This window comes from Melanerpes formicivorus, unplaced genomic scaffold (genome assembly GCF_026170545.1).
Source record: "Melanerpes formicivorus ecotype bairdi unplaced genomic scaffold, bMelFor1.0.p_v2 SCAF_3, whole genome shotgun sequence".
NCBI classification, from domain to species: Eukaryota; Metazoa; Chordata; class Aves; order Piciformes; family Picidae; genus Melanerpes; species Melanerpes formicivorus.
Window position 1 is genome coordinate 28,464,479 of NW_027142355.1, and position 18,370 is coordinate 28,482,848.

Consider the following 18,370-nt stretch of genomic DNA (forward strand, 5'->3'; position numbering starts at 1 on the left):
CTAGATTTTTGTGCTCGCCCCAACACCTTTCCTGGCTTCTTCAAAGTCAGCTCAGCCACAAAGACAGCTCAGCCTTCCTCATAGATGTTGTAATTTTGGGTATCTGCCCAAGAACCTGCAGATTGTTCCACATATGGCTATTTTAACAAAACCTGGTGCTTCATGGATTAACTATAATGTAAGGTTAGCTGTTTAAGAAATAGGAAGGCTTTGATCTTTGAGTAGAAATGCACAGATTAAAAGGCTACTTAGAAAACTAAAGGAAGATTGATAACATGGAAAACATCAGCAAAGAAGCTGCTTTAAATTAACTCTTTGAAGACTGACTTTCCCCCTCCCTCCCTCCCTCTCCATATACACGTAAGTAACCATTTGGCTGTCAGTGTGGAAAAATAACTGATGTCAGATGATGCACTCTGGGATACAGTGCCAAGTTCCAGTGACAAATCACACAACTATTGAAATGACGATTAGAGCCTGGGTAAGTGCTTGGGTTAGGCTGTATCACCTCTCTTGAAGGGCAAGAGGTGCCAATTACGTGTGATTCACAGCGAGGGCTTTGTGAAGTTGGTGTAGGTGTGCCACTGGAATGCAATGAGGTGTGGGCAAGCCCTGCCTTTCAGCTACATCCAGAAGAGGAGGAGATAACCCATGCTATCTTATTTGTTCATAGGAGAAGTTGTGGTGTTCCAGAATTTATCTGTCATTGGTCCCCTAAAAACTCTCAGGGTTATCAGGAGCTGTTGCTCTTTGGCAGCTAACTAAAGATTTATATATTATATTCAGCAAGCATAAGAATATTTTGGACAGAGTTGCACATTTGAAGCCGAAAGTGAAAAGCACAGAGTAAATCTTAAAGCCACTAATGAAAATCTCACAAAAATACCCAGTTAGGGCAGTGTCAGGAAAAAAAACACCAAACCAGAAATCACAGTCTAGTCTTAAGTCTGAACTCTAGACTCAGGGGGAAAAAAAAAGATAATCAAAACTTAACCAATTACTCTGATTTTTTTTCTGTTATTGGCAGCTACTGCAATTTGGAGAAACACTCCTCCAAGCTCAGCCTTCTAGAGCTTAGTTAAGTGCAGTGCTCAATTAGGTGTAATGTCATGATATTACTTTTAATGTCTTGAATAAACTAGAAATTAATTACTTAGAACATCTCATACTGTCTTGTGAACAATTTGGAGGGCACTATTAAAATTAAAATTTAATTTGAATAATTGGAGAAAAGATCTGAAAGTAACTAGGTAAAATTTCCTAGTGTTGTTTGTAAAGTATCACAGTTATGAAGAAAGCAGAAATAAGGAGGAGTTATTTCCTGCTGCTTTGTTCATATAACTTTTAACTTGACTGCCAGAAATCAAATTCCTAAATAACACCTTTTGTTTACTGCTCCTGGGAGTCTAATCTAATCTAATAAACCTTTATTTAGAATAAACCAAACCAGGTTGGAAGAGACCTTCAAGATCCAACCCATCAACCAATCCAACCCACCCAAACAGCTAACCCATGGCACCAAGTACCCCATCAAGTTGCCTCCTGAACACCTCCAATGACAGCGACTCCACCACCTCCCCAGGCAGCCCATTCCAATGGGCAATCACTCTCTCTGTATAGAACTTCTTCCTAATATCCAACCTGAACCTACCCTGGTGCAGCCTGAGACTGTGTCCTCTTGTTCTGGTACTGGCTGCCTGGGAGAAGAGACCAACATCCACCTGTCTACAACCTCCCTTCAGGTAGTTGTAGAGAGTGATAAGGTCACCCCTGAGTCTCCTCTTCTCCAGGCTAAGCAACCCCAGCTCCCTCAGCCTCTCCTCATAGGGCTTGTTTTCCAAACCCCTCACCAACTTTGTTGCTCTTGTCTCTCAAGAGAAGTGGACACTCACAAGCGCTGACAATGTTTCTTCTTTGAATATTTCTATAGCATAACAAGGAGCAAGGGGAAAACAAGCTACTGCTAAATAAGCTGGATCCTGGTATCTCTAAGTGGCAAAAATCTTTTTTCAAAGAGACTGCTGCAGAATGAATGAATAGATGATTCTACATAACAAATTAATTCCCAGACAATTAAAAGAGAGTGCATGAGCTGCTTATCTCTTCTGTTGTGGGAGTCAGTGCGTGAAGCTAAATAATAATAAACCTGCAGTTCTCAGGACTGTATCCTACTGGAATGAAGCACATAATAGTGAAGAATTTACATGAATGACAGACTATGAACAGGAAGAGTAACTGTGAGGAACACAGAAGAACCTTATCAAATTTTCCTCTCTAAGTTTTCTTGTATATTTATTGCAAACAGTTTTGCTCTTCTGTAATACATTTGATTTTATTTTTTTTTTCCTTGAGTAGTTTGCAGTATTTCTTTTCAAGTGAGAAGTGCATTTGATCATTGTTTTTCTTCGTGTAAAATACAAGGAGATAAATTCTGGCCCAAGTAACTCAGCGAAGTCAAGCTATTCCCTGAAGAGGATGAGTGATTTAATCATCCTGTTGGAGGTCTATTAGAAGGCAGGAGTTAGAACCTGGGCTGCCTGTTTCCTATTCTCATGTATTTAAAAGTGAAGAACATTATAAATTTGGCCTATCACTGTTATCTCTGAAACTAATTACTTCTTAAGTTTAATAAAGCTTACAAACATTTCTGGCTGTTACATACTGCTCCCTTTAATTCTGAGCTCAGTTGGAGATGACTACTAAGATCCTTGTACTTACAGTTCTTTGACAAAATAAGAAGAAAAATAGCCCAGGCAAACTTTTTGACTTCTGGCACATTTACAGAACTCATGCCTTCTTCTGTTAGTTCCCTTGGCAAAGGAACTGTCTCCCTCCTCCTTTCCTCCATGCTTTCATGCCTTAGCTGGTCAGTGTGAATAGAGCATAATGGAGAAGAGGAGGGATATATAAATAGCTTTCTACTATTCTGCTGCAAAGTAATCTTCTTCCCTCTGAGTTTTATTTTTCCACAAAGCAGAAAGTTTGTGAAATAGACAAGAGTTTACTGCCAGCAACTCTAAAACTTCATAGTCACATTTATTGTTTTCACTATACACAACTGTCACAGTGTCTGAATTCTTTGCAGTTGTGAGCACACTCGATGATGATACATGGAAAAAATACGGGCATGTGCATTTTTTGGAAGTAATTGACCGAAAAATAATCTGTCATGAACAAACTCCATCTTGGTACAAAAGCAGAAGAGAAGAAAGCCAGAATTGAGAAACACGAGACACAGAAATTCTTTCTATCTACCATACTGACTTTTGATGTGATCAACTGCAAGCCCACAGTGAAGACTTCTCACCCTCTGGGTCAGTGGAGCTGCAGTGTGAGATCCCAAAATTTTTTGCTGTATTTCTAAGAGAAATAGCTGTACTTTATCTTCCCAAAGCAGCTCCTGCTGCTTCTACACCATCCTCCCCGCTGCCTAAACAGCTTCTGCTCCAGCACCACCTCTCCTGCACCCATCCCAGAATCGGGGGCAAGACCCTCACAGGGGAGCCCAGCCCTCTGTATGGTAAGGAGTCCCAGCCAGCACCCGTGGAAAGGATCAGAGTAGTGATCAGTCATGTTCCTAACAACCGGGGGGCCACCAGGCCCCCCGGCCTTTGTTGTCACCACCACCATCACCCAGTGCACACCATGGGGACTCACCAGAGATGAGAGGAGGATCCTCCAGCCCAAATGGGCTCAGCCTAGGGCTTCTACTGTTCCTGGGAGGCATTAAATAGGGGAGTAGGTGGGGAGGGCCAAGTGGACACACCTAGACTGGGAGGAGACTCCAATAGAGCCCAGGTGCTCTGGGTTAGAGGGGAAAAAGGGGTCAAAATTACAAACCCACCAACACTTCATAAATCAAAGCACAGTGGTGGTTAGTACAATGAAATCTTTCGATCAGTATCATTTTGCTTGCTGGGAAAATCTGTGCTTTTCAGATCAAGATAACAAGTTTTAACTAAAAAAAATGTTCTACAAGAGTGATTTTTTTCCCTGGATACCAGCAGACAACAGCAGGATGCTGAAAGGACTGGAGCACTGCCCTGTGAGGAGAGGCTGAGAGCTCTGGGGCTTTACAGTCTGGAAAGAAGAAGACTGAGAGAGGATTTAATCAATGTTTATAAATATCTGAGGGCTGGGGCTCAAGAGGGAGGGGACAGGCTCTGCTCAGTTGCACTTTGTCATAGGTTAAGGGGCAATGGATATAAGCTCTAGCACAGGAGGTTCCACCTCAACATGAGGAGGAACTTCTTCACTGTGAGGGTCACAGAGCACTGGAGCAGGCTGCCCTGCCCTGTTGTGGAGTCTCCTTCTCTGGAGATTTTCGAGATCCATCTGGATGTGTTCCTGTGTGACCTGTGCTGGATTCTATGCTCTTGCTCTGGCAGGGGAGTTGAACTTGATGGTCTTTGAAGGTCCCTTCCAACCCCTAACATCCTGTGATCCTGTGAACTAAATAGGATTGGCCACAGATCATTACTTGTCATATGTACTGTTCAATAGCAGGCCAAATGCACGTGAATAGTATTCCTTATCAGCACAAAATGACATCATATACATATTCCTTCATTTTACTTCCTTCATCAAATACTAGGAATTAAGACATCAGATCTTTCATATTGAACTATTGCACATACTTGTATTGGATAGGGCCCCTAAGTCTTCAGAAAGAAGCATCCCAAATGGATGACTATAATTTGCAGTAGAGACTGTGTGGAAGCCAGAATAGAGCAGTCTGCTGGAGATATGCAGTGTACGCCCCACCTGCTGCTCTCACAGCTAATTTCCATGTTAATGTGTCAGTGATAGGTACTAGATATGCTGAATTTCTCTTTCTTCTTCAAGCTGTATTTTGTCAAACAATTTGTTCTTCCCAAGAACTCTACGTACTGGAGAAGTGGAACAGAATCACTCAGAAGTCACAGCACAAGATAAAAATATTTAAAAACACAGTATTCAAAATGCTGTGCGCTTTGTAAAACAGATTTCTGCACAGTAGCAGCAGACATCATCACCAAGAACTTCTTGTAATCCTAAGGAAGGGGAATATGAATAATAAATGGAACAGCTCAACTTTGCCAGTGGACACAAATTTATGTGCTTAACAATTCCCATAGAAGCAGATCCACGGTGCTTTCAGTTTCTTGACAGGTAAGAGACACATTGAAGGTGTAGATGTTGCGAACTCAGTGCAACGTTTATGGAGAACTGAACACTGGGGCAAGGGACTGGGTTCTGTTTCTAAGAGCTCCTGAAGAGGCATCCAAGCTTTACTCTAAAAGGTAAAGAGTTTTTTCCTCTTTTTGTTTTAAACAAAAATTATTTCCCTCTTCTTTCTTCCTCTTCTTCACAACATTCCTCATATATTTGAATTAAGTCAAATACATTTTTTTTTATATATATAAAATACAGAAGTATGTTCCATTTCTGAGAATAAAATTTGCAAAACTCAACTGCAAAGCAGGAGACTTTCAAAAAAACCAAGCAACAGGAAACAGTCCTTTAAGATGGAAATAAACAATCCTAACTACACTGTGGCCACTAGTTGCTAGTGCCTGGAGTAGGTCTGAGGTAAAAGAAACAAACAGTTCAAAATACTACTCTACAACTACCTGAAAGGTGGTTGTAGCCAGGAAGGGGTTGGTCTCTTCTCTCTAGCAACCGGCACCAGAACAAGAGGACACAGTCTCAAATTGTGCCAGGGGAAGTTTAGGCTCAAGGTGAGGAGAAAGTTCTTCACTGAGAGAGTCATTGGTCATTGGAATGGGCTGCCCAGGGAGGTGGTGGAGTCACCGTCCCTGGAGGTGTTCAAGAGGGGATTGGATGTGGCACTTGGTGCCATGGTCTAGTCATGAGGTCTGTGGTGACAGGTTGGACTCGATGATCTTTGAGGTCTCTTCCAACCTTGGTGATACTGTGATACTACTTCTGGTAACATAAGGATCAATTTAGAGAGAATTACTGAAGGATTAATTACCTCTAAGCTACACTTTCAGCTTCAGAGACTTAGTCTAGAACTCACTGAAATCAATAGAAAGATTACACATTTTTTTTGACCTCTAGAGAGTTTTTTTAAAGGACTGCATTGATGTAAAATTTTATGTGGATCATCCCACTAACTCCAAATACTTGTTGCTTTGATCTACTTGACTGCTAAAATGAGACGGAGGAGGAAGTTACAGTACTAATGCTTCACTTGAGGTAAAAGGCAAAAAGACATGTTAAATGTAATTAGTTAATACAAATCAAGATGATTACATGTTCTATTGTCAAGATCATTCAAAGAGTTATTTGCTTTTGTCATTGAACAGTGCTGCATTAGTTCTCATAATCTGGTTAGTGCATTAGCACTAAGTAAATCCTATTGATTCAGCAGCTAAAATGGACCTAAGTAATCTTCGTATTTTGCTGATTTCCCTTGTATTAATTTAACATTTAACTCAGTATATAGATTATCAAAGGACAGGTGTTGACTAATTACACATTTTGAAGAAATAAAATAATGCATTGTAGACATTGTGTTGATAAAAGCAGTTTTGCTGTGCATTTGTAGTGCACATCAGGTGCATTTTTCATAGTAGTCCTTATTTACATGGAAGCTGTGATGAAATAGAAAAGCTGTGAATTCCAAGTGAATTCTAATTACCCTAAGATAATGTTGAGCATGGAGACTTATACCAAGACAATCTTGCACAACAACTGCATGTCTAGTCAAAAGAGTGGTGCAAGAGAAGTGTTAGATAGAAAGGAGACCAGAAAGCAGGAGAAAATTATGGAATTTGCCCTGATTTCCATAGGCTGTGAATAAAAACGGGGGAACATCTGCCTTAAGAAAAGGAATCTTTCATTATCAACTCCCTGAGGATCATTCGTCCTCTAACATTTAATTGTTTTCACCCACTACATAGACCTATCCTTGCTTTCTGAGCCTATTATGTCATGGATCTTCTTCCTTAGCTGTATTTATTTATTTAAGTGTGGGTTTTGACTCTGGTTTTACTTGTATGTTTGGAAATTAGGAATAATTCCACTCTGCTGCAAAAGCTGTCTGAAATCAGAAACCCACATGCTACTAGAAAGTTCAAGTAACACCACACTCTCCTGGATAATAACCACGTACTGTTGCTTTAGTGAGCAATAATGATGGCAATCTGTGGTCCTGAGTCAGAAAAAGTGGAGTAAGTAGAGAAACTGCTGAGGTAAGGGTGGTGCTGAGTGAGCTGAAAGGCAGATGTCTGCTTTGTCAGGATTTATGTGTCTCTTCATTGTTTGGCAGCAGAACCTGGGGAAAATTCATTGCTTACTTAGATGCCTCAACTACCTACCAAAGCCAGGTGGGATGAATCCAGGACTTAGATCTGCATGCAGTGCACCACAGAATCTGGAACATGGAATTGTTTATAAAGAAACCCAAAGAGTCAGGAGGAGCTGACACAGTTCTGTTGCATAAGAGCCATCAGCAGACTAGAAAGGAACTTAATCTGAGGAAAATGAGACTTAGAATTTGTTCTGAACCCAGGAAAAGAGAATTAGATCTAGAATATTATACATCTGTAGTGAGTATCATTAAAGTTACATGCCTGATAATCTACATGTGGGGCATATTTTATTCTGGGATTGTAAAGGTTTTCAAATTTTCACAGTTACACAGGATAACAAAATTATTCTTTGTCCAGCTCTAGTCTTCAGAATTATTTAAGGGCCTTAAGAAACACTGAGATATAAAAAAAAAAAAACAAACATAACCAGATATCCATGTAAAAAAAATGAACCAAACCAAACCTCAACCCAAAACTTTCTGCCTGAAATGATTTCTGTGCAATGCCAGAGAAAAGCAGCAGTGACTCTTCCACAGTAATAACCAATAGGGAACCCTGCCTTCAGTAGAAAAATTGGATTAAAAAGTCTGGAAATGGAACATTATTAGTAACTCTGGCTGATAAAGCAGTGCCCTTTTCAGAAAATGGTAGTTTAATAGATACTGCTTTTTCACAGAGAAATCCAGCTTTCATCAAGATGATAAAACACCAAGCAGCAGGACTGGGAGGCAAACAGAGACTGGCCCTTAACAGGACATCAGGTGAAGGAAAACTGGTTTTTGCAACATTCAAAGGCTAGCAGGTCAGCCCTAAATCTCCACAGGGCTCAGAAGAGTCTGCAGAGCGATCTGACACTCAGGGTGCTGCAGTACTTTGCAAAGAAACTCCCTGACCTGCTTTTTGCTCTGCCTTGCCTTGCCTTTTTCTTGAGAATTCACCTGTGATGGTGTCCATGTGGTTAGCCCACATCACCTGTGATGGTGTCCATGTGGTCTGGTGAACCTGAGAAAACCATACCCATACCTATGTGCATGCCATACCTGCTCACACCCCTATCCATACCCTTACTCATACCCATACTCGTGCCTCCTTCAATGCATCTTAACTGAAGTTCAGACTCTTCCTTCAATCCCTCACATTATGCTGTTCGCCCTAGTCAGATCTTGTGTGGCCAGATGGGTTGATGGCCACATACCTGATGGTGGAACAGATCCATGTGGTGAGCACGCCTCGCCATGCATTACACAACAGGGACCTTCAGGATACAGCTTGGCTTTCAGCAGTCAGGCAGTGAGCACCAACAGGAATGCTGATGCAGTCTGTCATCCTACTACTGTGGCTCAAGCTTGTTATAAAGCATGTCAATGCATACTGCCCATTACCCAGTCCCTCTTCCTTTACTCTTCTGAGACATCAGAACACCATGGAGAAGCTTGTACAAAATCTGTATGGCTGGGAGCAGGCTTCATGCCCAGGCAGAGTGCTACATGCCATTTGATATAGTGTTTCCGGAGGAGTAAATGACTGAACTAATCCAATGGATTCTGGTGCCTGACTTTTAGGAAAAATATTCAGGCACATTCTACTCACAATATAAAAAAGATTTCCTCCACACTGTATGATTATCTAAATAAGCCACATCAACCCTTCTTAATCATAGAGATGTGGTGTTATTTTTGAACTTGCCAAAAAATTTTAAGCTAAGTGGTGTGGAATATTACAGTTACAGAGCCTCAAAAGAGTTATTTGTCTCTGTTTATTTGATTAAATATTCCTAGACATACCCTTAGGATGACAGATCAATAAGTGCCTTTGTGGTTTCCCGATAGAAAGCAGCAATTATTTTCTTCCATTACAATATAAGCATAACCTAATTTTACTCATCTATCATGTGTGTAATGGTAATAAAGAAGCATCACCATGTGTTTATTTTACTGTCACTTTATCTTTTATTTTCACGATCTCCCGTTTTCATTTCACATTCTTCCAATTGTGACCTTCATTTGACAGGAGTTGTGACCAGTTTATCTTGCTCTAGGGTAGTTGTTGGGAATATGGTGGCAAAAGCCTGTTTGTGGTTTCTCTTTTCCTGTAGTATGAACAGAATACTTTAGCCTTTCACCTGAACTTACCTGTGGAAGAAACAAAGCCACAGGATCTTAACAGACCTCAGTTTGGATTTAGTTTTCAGATAGGCTTCTCTATGGGTGTCAATAGTGACTGAATTTAAGTATTGGAGGACAACTGGATTAAAAATAGTTTAGCACACAAGAGACACAAAAAGGCTAAATGAAGTTCATAAGGTCATGATCTAACTAATGGAAACTGAAATGTCTAATTGAAATTGTCAAGGCTAAACGAAACTCATCTTCCTCACTTGGAGACTCACATTTAATCCATGATAAAGGTGCACACTACTGTACTATGTCTGTGAATGATGTAAGGGGCATTTATCTCATCATCTAAGTACAACTCTGCTCTGAGGAGCATCATACCATGGTGGATAGTGACTAAACTGTGTCCAAGTAAATTCTGCTAAAAGCCTCCATCCAGTTTTCTCCTCATTGTGGGTGAGGAGATTCCTGAACAGTGATTCAAAACCCTTCACAGTAGCTATATCTCAGACATCTTTGTCCTGACTCAGGCAATAAAACCTCTTTACTATGAATCCAATTTTTATTTTTTTCATTCAAAGCCAATTCTGTTTCCTCCTTCCTATCACTGCAGTAACAATTAGTCGCAGCTCCACTGAGGTGCATCTGACTGATATCACTGGATTCACTTTTCCTAGCCTTGACTTCAGTGACCCCAGGCTTTGGCTTATTAGTTATTTCACTTAAAAACACTGGAAATGTTGTATTTTGATTTTACAAAGTTTTCCATGAACACTGGACTAGGCAAAGCATCATTGTGTCTGGATTTATATCTTGTGGTTGGTTGACTTTGCCACGTCCAACTAAGCTCTGACGGAGACTTTTCCTACAGATGAGCAATACCTGCTTTGGTCCCTTCTCATGTTCCTAAAGGGGCTCCTTAAACTACATCTGTTTCCATAGCCTGAGCATATATTGGATATGTCTTTGGATTCACATCTTTAACGTTTCTTATTGTTGAGGTTGTCAGGACAATTAACAGGCATACAATAGCTTGGCAACATAAACTTCATTCCTTTAGGAAATGAGGCTAAAAAGTAACAAATTTTGTTATCCACATCAAGATGAGTTAAAGTTTTTGTTTTTTTTTTAATTCATAAAATCTGAGAAGAATGAGTTGAGGAAGTGGTGTAGATTTTTTTATTGTGGTCTAATTCTACCTTCAGCAGCCTCAGATTAAACAGTCCTGAGGGATAGCCACTCAAAAAGATGGACTACCCAAAGGCCAACAAAATTATGTACAGCTGTCTTGTGGGACTTTTTTTGGTTAATATGAAATGGCCTTCATCAATCAAACTGTAAATTATCAGATAGCACTCCCTTGCAAACATTGCTAAAGGATCATTTTTCTTTTTAATGTTGAAGTTAGTGGTATACTATATTCACTGCTGTACTGTTTTCACTGTCCTATGACTTAATCTCACAGTGGTCAGTGACTTTCACTTGCATCAGTGGCCTGTGGTTTCATTCTCTCGACATCAAAGAGAAAGATCATCTTGGCTACATTACAGAAAGCAGGTTTTGAATTTTGCCAAAATAAACTGTGACAAACTCTCACAGCTTTCTTTTAAGTTGAAGATGACTTACAAAAGGGGAAAAAATGGGTTATTCCCTCGTGTATATTTTTCTATTGCACAAAAAAAAGCCCTAAGAGTTGAGGGTTTTGAGGCTTTTTTCTTATTATGTTATCTCCAGCAAAATCAAGATCAGCTTTGAATTCCTGATGCAAACATATGAAATAACTTGCTTTCCCTCTTTTGTCTCTTCCTTTCCTTCCTTCACCTTCCAACGTTGCAGACCTGTTTTACACACCTGAGAAATAAAGGTGTGTAAGTGATGCTTGGCAAATTCTTGCAATCATTGTGGCCACCTAAAGCCTGCAAAAACCTCATAGCACACTTTTTATTATAGCCTTAATGAATCCTTTGTAAAAAAGCCAAGGAAATGTAATGGCAAAACTTGACAGTCTTGATACTTCAGTGTCAAGACAAACAGGACAAAAATTTCTGACTGCCTTCATGCTATTTAAAGGAATCGCAAGAAATCACAGAAACATTTTTCCCTTTATCAATTTAATGTAGCAGAAGTCAGAATTTTGATGACATTTCTTGAAAACGGGCAACTATAATAAAGTGTCTGCAGTATAAGACATTCAGTTCTGATATGCAAAGCAGCAGCAGACTCTACAAAACCTTTCAAAACAGGAAAGTACTTCCCAGCATGTGAAAAGTGGCAAATTATTCTGTCAATATTTTAATGGTATACTTTGCTGTGAAAAGGTAAGTACAGAATGAGGTAAGTTGAAGGTCACAAGCTTTAAAGACAGTCACTCACAAATAAAATATCCTAGGGAAGAGAAAAAAATACTTTCAGAGAAGAACTGAAATGAAAAATTAGGATGACAGTAATACAACGAAGAAAGATGATAATAAGTTATTGTGCTGAATGTTTGCTAATTTTCTTTTTGTTCCTGAAAACCACTTTTCCACCACCACCACTCCCAAAAAAACCACCCACCCAAACAACAACAAACAACCCAGGGAATCAAATGGTATGTCTGTTGTGGTTGCTGTATCAGCATCCACTGGCAGTTCTTACTTCTGTGTGAAACACGTGGAGCTTGCAATAAGCAGTCACCTCCCAAATGCTGAGTCTGTTGTGATGAGGCTCACACTGGGTCAGACCCAGCCTCTGAGCATATCACTGCTACTGGGCAGAGGCCACAGCTGCTCTGTAACAGATGCTTCCCCTGAGACCACCCTACTCACTCCTGGCAGTGACAAGCAGCTCTTCTCTTTCATGCAGGAGACTGCCACCTTCAACTGGGGGATATACCCTATCCTGATACCCTGTGCTGTGCAGCCAAACTGAGGAGGACTCTGGTGGTACTGGAGAGACAAAAGCCTGCACTTCCCACCCTCACCCAAAGCCACACCAGCAATGGGACAAGACAGATCCCAGACATCTCTAAGTGCAGGTTCCATCATCACATAGACCTCATCTTGGTTTGTGATGCTGAGCAGAGCCACATCATGAGTTCTGGTTCTCTGGCCGTCTGGCAGAGGACAGTGTGCCGCCACTGGAGCCAGTGTGCTCCAGTTTTCTTCTTTTGTGAAAAGAAAGCTCCCAAGAGCTTAAGGCCCTGCCGCATAAGTGGGTAAAATTCAAAGCTCATTTCATATTGAAAAGTAAATGTTGCAAGTACCCAGTTCCCAGATTCCATATTTCCTTAACAAGAGATGACAACAGACACTGGCGAGAAGGGAAGAAATAACTTCTGTGCTTCCTTCACTTAAAGTATTTCAGAAGTTTGGAGAGCAGCCACCCCCTGAACACACAGTATACAGAAAGGCAACCCTCAGAAAGGCAACCCTCCCATCTGAGACTACCAGTATCCTCATTCAGATACACTTTCCATAAACACTTCTTTCATTAAGAAAACTGATTTTAGTGGGATTGTTTCTATACCAAGCATGAGTGAATGCATTACTGGCTCTTCAAGGTGTGCTCCAAACCAGCCCTTTCTTTCTTGGCTGTTTTTTTTTTCGGGGGGTGGGGGAGTTTGGGTTGATCTTTCTGTTGGGTTGGATTGTTGGGGGTTTTGTTTGTTTGTTTGTGGTTTGGTTTTTTGTGTGTGTTGTTTTTTGGTTATTTTTCAGTCTGAGAGCAATGATTCAGCACTAATGTAGTTTAAAATATGAGTGATATTTTTGGGGACTCCTCAGTGCACATTGATACAAATGTTAATGAATTTAAAATAAAATATTAAAAGAAATAACTGCTTAACTGTTCCATTTATCTGCATCACAGCCTCTTGAGAAAAATAAATACATTTTTTTCTTTAAAAGGATTTTTTCCCTATTTCCACCTTTTGAGCACCATAAGGACCTCAGTGATTTTCACACCCAATTTACAAGAATGAATCCTTACAGAGATGAATCATTGGCAATGCTAAGTAATCTGAAATGATGATGATAATAATAATAATAAAAAAACCAGGTTGGAAGAGACCTTCAAGATCATCACATCCAACCCATCAACCAATCCAACCCACCTAAACAACTAAACCATGGCACCAAGCACCCCATCAAGTCTCCTCCTGAACACCTCCAATGATGGTGACTCCACCACCTCCCCAGGCAGCCCATTCCAATGGGCAATCACTCTTTCTGTATAGAACTTCTTCCTAACATCCAACCTAAACCTCCCCTGGCGCAGCCTGGGACTGTGTCCTCTTGTTCTGGTACTGGCTGCCTGGGAGAAGAGACTAACATCCGCCTGTCTACAACTTCCCTTCAGGTAGTTGGAGAGAGCAATAAGGTCACCCCTGAGTCTCCTCCTCTCCCGGCTAAACAACCCCAGCTCCCTCAGTCTCTCCTCATAGGGCTTGTGTTCCAAACCCCTCACCAACTTCGTTGCCCTTCTCTGGACTTGTTCCAGCAAGTCAACATCCTTCCTAAACTGGGGGGCCCAGATCAGGGACTTACATTTTGTAACTGAAACAGAGGGGACAATGACCTGGCAATGGAGCAGGCAAAGAGAATGGGAGTCTCAAAATATAACAAATCCATTGTCACTTACCCTGTTCAAGCAGTATTTACTCTCTTTCCCATAAAAGTGCTGGAGACATTTCATGTTCTGCTTGTCAACAATCTTGTTGAAGAACTCGTTGATGGTTCGCACAGAGACAGCACAGACAGCAGACCTGTTGGTTGGCTCCGAAGAATCTGGTTTGCTTTGTGCAAAAACACCATAGAGAATATCATCGTTCAACCCAAGACCCATCTCATGGGCCAGAGCTGCACCTGGCTTGCTTACGTAGGCAGCTTGCAAAACATTGAACACCTCCTTTCGGATGGACCTCTTTCTCCGCTTTTCAGTAAAAATACATTCAAGAGGCATTTCCATGTAAGAGTGCATCTCTGAGTCTAAAGTGCAGAAGCGGATAATTCTAGTGTGAAAAGACTGGGAGTCAAGAGATTCTTTCTGGACAGTCAGAAAATAGACAAAGTGATCATTTTCAAAGGCGTGGACATACCTAACGGGATATGAGTCGCGGTACTGAGGGAGGATATCTATATAAGACTGATCTGTCAGAAATTCAAATCCATCCTGTGTTTCTTTTAACCTTCTAACCGATATTGAATGCAGTACATGAGGGGGTTGAAACTTAGATGTCACAGTATTTCCAACAAAGAAGTTGACAAATCTGTCCTTTTCTGTCACCAAAACTTTGGTTCCTAAAGTGCTTACAACACAGTCAGGACAATTATCTGCCTCTCCATCCACCCGGGGTGAATACATGCAGTGCACCTCGCTTTCGATGTCAGCAGGGTTGTCAGGATGAATGATGTGACGGTGGCAAACCCCTCCAGACACACTACCACAGCTGATGAGCTGATCATCATAGTAAGTTTCTAAGAGCAGTGCCATGTTGACATTATCCTTCCACACACTGTTAGATAAATTTGCTTTATCTTTGCAGTCTTCACATGGGGCACAGTCAGGGTTCTCCAAAATGGGCCCAGTCTTATACATAGAAATGTTCTGGAGACTTTCATTTAGTACATAAATCTTGTTGACTGCTCCAATATAAATGTGATCATTGTATAAAATTACATTCTGAATTGGTGTTTCTGCGATGAAGTTAGGAAGATCATATTTTACACTCAAATTCATCTCTGACTTTTTAGCTGCTTCTTTGCATTGTCCGTGGCTCCTCTGCAGCAAGGCAAACAGGAATATGATAAACCCAGAAGGATATGCAGTAAAAGGCTTCATTGTCAGAGATTTAATCTGTCAAAAGATATTTAAAGAAAAGAGTGGTTATATTTCTTATACTGAAACAGTTTATCAGTCAACAGAAATCCATTGCTAGGCTGCATGTATTAGCTGAACTATTTTGGTTTAAGAAGCATCATAATCTTGCTTAGTGCCATTAAAACTTGTGCTAGGAATGCTTACAATTATTGCTCTCTGTGGGCACCGATTTCACTGCTTTTAGAACAATTCACAGAAGGATTTTCTTCTGATTAATTTTGCAAGACACCTCAGAGTGTTGTTCAGCAGAAGAGTGATGACTGCTTCCACACTGGCATTGAACCAGTTGACTGATATAGTTTAGAGCAAGATGATGCAGACAGCTGGATGCAAATCTGCTTAGGACACAACTGCACACAAAGCTGTACTACTCCAGTGTGTGGATGTAAGTTACTTGTCTGGTTATTATCGTGGCTGCTAAAAAATGAGAAATAGAAAATACATGAAATAATATGAAGATCTGAGCTAGAAGTGGGCTTTTCTTTTATTCTCTTGACATTTTTTGTTAACCAAGCAAAGACTTTTCTCCACTAGACCAGAGAAAGAAAGCTCTCTCTCTGTCCCTCCAGCTCCCCAAATCACTGTATTTCATAAGGGCCTGGCTTGGTAAAAAAGAACGTTTTCTTTCAGTCAGCTCTATTTCTTAGAATAGTCATTTTCCCTAGTGCTGACAGGGTTTTGTAATATATTATTAGAATATTTTATGCATCATGTGGTGCATGGCATGTGCAAGTTTTATTTTAGGCCTTATACCACAGCAGCCAGTCACTCTGGTGAACCTTCACAAGACACAGGCATATCACTGTATTATAAACAAAGGGGTATCAAGTGACCTACAGCCATTAACTGATGAAATTGAACAACCTAGCACTTTTTCATTCTTTCTTTCTTTTTTTTTTTTTTTTTCACTTCTCCACACAATTGTTTGATGTGGCTTGAAAAACCAGAGGCAGATGACTAGTGTGATATTTCACCCCGTCAGAAGATCAATTAAATGAACTGTGGTTATGAGCGTTTCAGTGCAGCGTCCACACTATGCCCTATCACACCAGGCATTTTCTGTTAATGTCATAACACAGTTGTTAAGCCAAATTTAGCTTCTTCATGGAGAAAACAATTGCACATTCTAACAGCAATATGGTCACATAGTTTGGGAAAATACTTACAGCTTATCTATTGTTCAGCAATTGTTGCTAATCAAGAAATGCTTGTGACCCCAAAAAGGATTTAAAATAGACAACTTCGAAAATGTCAGACAAATAATAGGAAACTGTGCTGACTTTTTATTTCATGAAGGCATTAAACAACATTAAAAGATGAGTATACACCAAAGCTGTTTCAGCTGTGTATAAATTCAGTGTTTTCACTAGACTGGTTAAAGCAATCCATCAATAATTCTCCTGCATTTCTTGTGATATTTTATTTCAGCATCCACTGTGGCTTACCTCATTAATTACACAAAATAATAGGTTTTGGAAACAAAGAATTGCTCTTCCTCTCTATTATCTGATGAGAATCATGATTGAGAGCTGGAGATAAAAATCAGAAATGCAAGCTATTTGCAAGTGTTAGCTGGTAAGAACAAGTCACACCTCTGGTATTGAGAAATTAAGATCTTCTTTCAAATCAACAGCATTTTCTGATCTTAATTAGTGATAACAGAATCCTGGAAACATATCAAATAGGGATTTAAGTTTACAAGAAAAGAAAAAAAGAGCAGGGAAATTGTTATAATTAGAAAATAATCCCTGTATGCAGAGCTCAGTAACCCCAGTATGCAGAGCTCTGACTTCTATGTTGTATAGGGCAGGAAACAGTTTTCTCATCCTCTGAAACTTCTTGCTATTACAGAATTTTTCCTGCTCTGTGCTGGGCTGAAACCAAGAACTTTCAAAGTTTGTGTGAAACACCCAGAAGTCATATGCAATCCAAGAAAAACCATGCTCATGTCTGCCTCGACAGTGCCAAGTGAAGGTCTCTGCAAAGGGAAGAGTGGGGAGCTTGGTCTGACCATCTGCCTTCTTTCAGCCAGCACTGTGACCTGAGAAACTGCTAAAACTGACACATTCATGTAGATTCAGTTCTGATGCACCAACATGTTCTGACAAATCCTAGCTTAAGCAGAGGATTCCAAAGTGCTCTATTTCTGACACAACACAGAGGCAAGGTATAGTTTACTGCAATGAGTTTAAACCTATATAATAGAGGTGGCCTTGTAGTGGAGAGAGAAAGCAATAGGTAGGACAATAGTTTGATGAGGACAAGGCTGATTAACCATCCACACAGGAAAGAAGATGCAAGGTTATTTGACAGGCAACAACTTTCTTAAGTATATTGTGTGCTACATACCTATTTCAATATTTCCCACCAAGTATGCCCCTCAGTTCTTCCAGTGTCCAAAAAAGAGAATCCAGCACTTTACTGTCCAACAGTAAAGAGATTTAGAGCTGTAAATTCAGTTTGACCAACTTTTTCCTCCTCAAACTATAGCTTAGGGTGTGAGGCCAGTATCCTTGGACGGGCTACTCTGCCTACACTGAAACAACGCTGGCTGAATTTCGGAGACCAAAAATTCCTCTTTAAACTCCTTTAGAGAGTGAGATTGGAACCAAAAAAAAATCTTAACAGCAAGACATCTGGAGGTCCCTTCCAACCCCTAGCTTTCTATGATTCTGTGGTTTGGTATTATGCAAGAGATGCCAGGCATAAGAGGTACTGTATTTCACCACTACAGGAAGGGAAATATGAGCAACAAATGAAGACCAAGGCATCTTTGCTTTCATTTTTGAGCTTCATTTTGTGTTCTTTTATATGTGTTTGAGGTGTTTTAAGCATCCTCTCAGAAAGAAATCTGCTGATTTTGACTGGTGGGAAGCTCAGGCTCAGATTTATGGGCACCTCTAGGCAAGTTGGTTGCCAACAATGCATGTTTTCAGGACACTTTCCTCATCGTGCCTGAAATCAGAAGGCACATACTCTACTGCAAGGCATTTATAACAGAGAAGGCTTAAGAGTTATGTGAAGGGTACAATGTGCAACTCCTTTTTTTAAGGTATTTGTTTTGTCTCAGTCTGTACA

General features: G+C 40.4%; 1 protein-coding gene across 6 annotated transcripts in view; it reads right to left on the reverse strand.

The window, feature by feature from the left end:
- Positions 1–18,370, reverse strand: part of MET (MET proto-oncogene, receptor tyrosine kinase) — a 99,847-nt gene that overhangs the window by 62,855 nt on the left and 18,622 nt on the right. For 4 of the 6 annotated variants that reach the window (XM_068169880.1, XM_068169878.1, XM_068169881.1 and 1 more), the window contains exon 2: positions 14,054–15,268. In XM_068169880.1, the coding sequence (XP_068025981.1) occupies positions 14,054–15,253 (1,200 nt within the window). In that variant the 5' untranslated portion in view covers positions 15,254–15,268. Of the gene's footprint in view, positions 1–14,053; positions 15,269–15,436; positions 15,477–17,641; positions 17,692–18,370 lie in introns of those variants that run through there. The other 2 variants (XM_068169882.1, XM_068169883.1) reach the window with 2 other exon arrangements.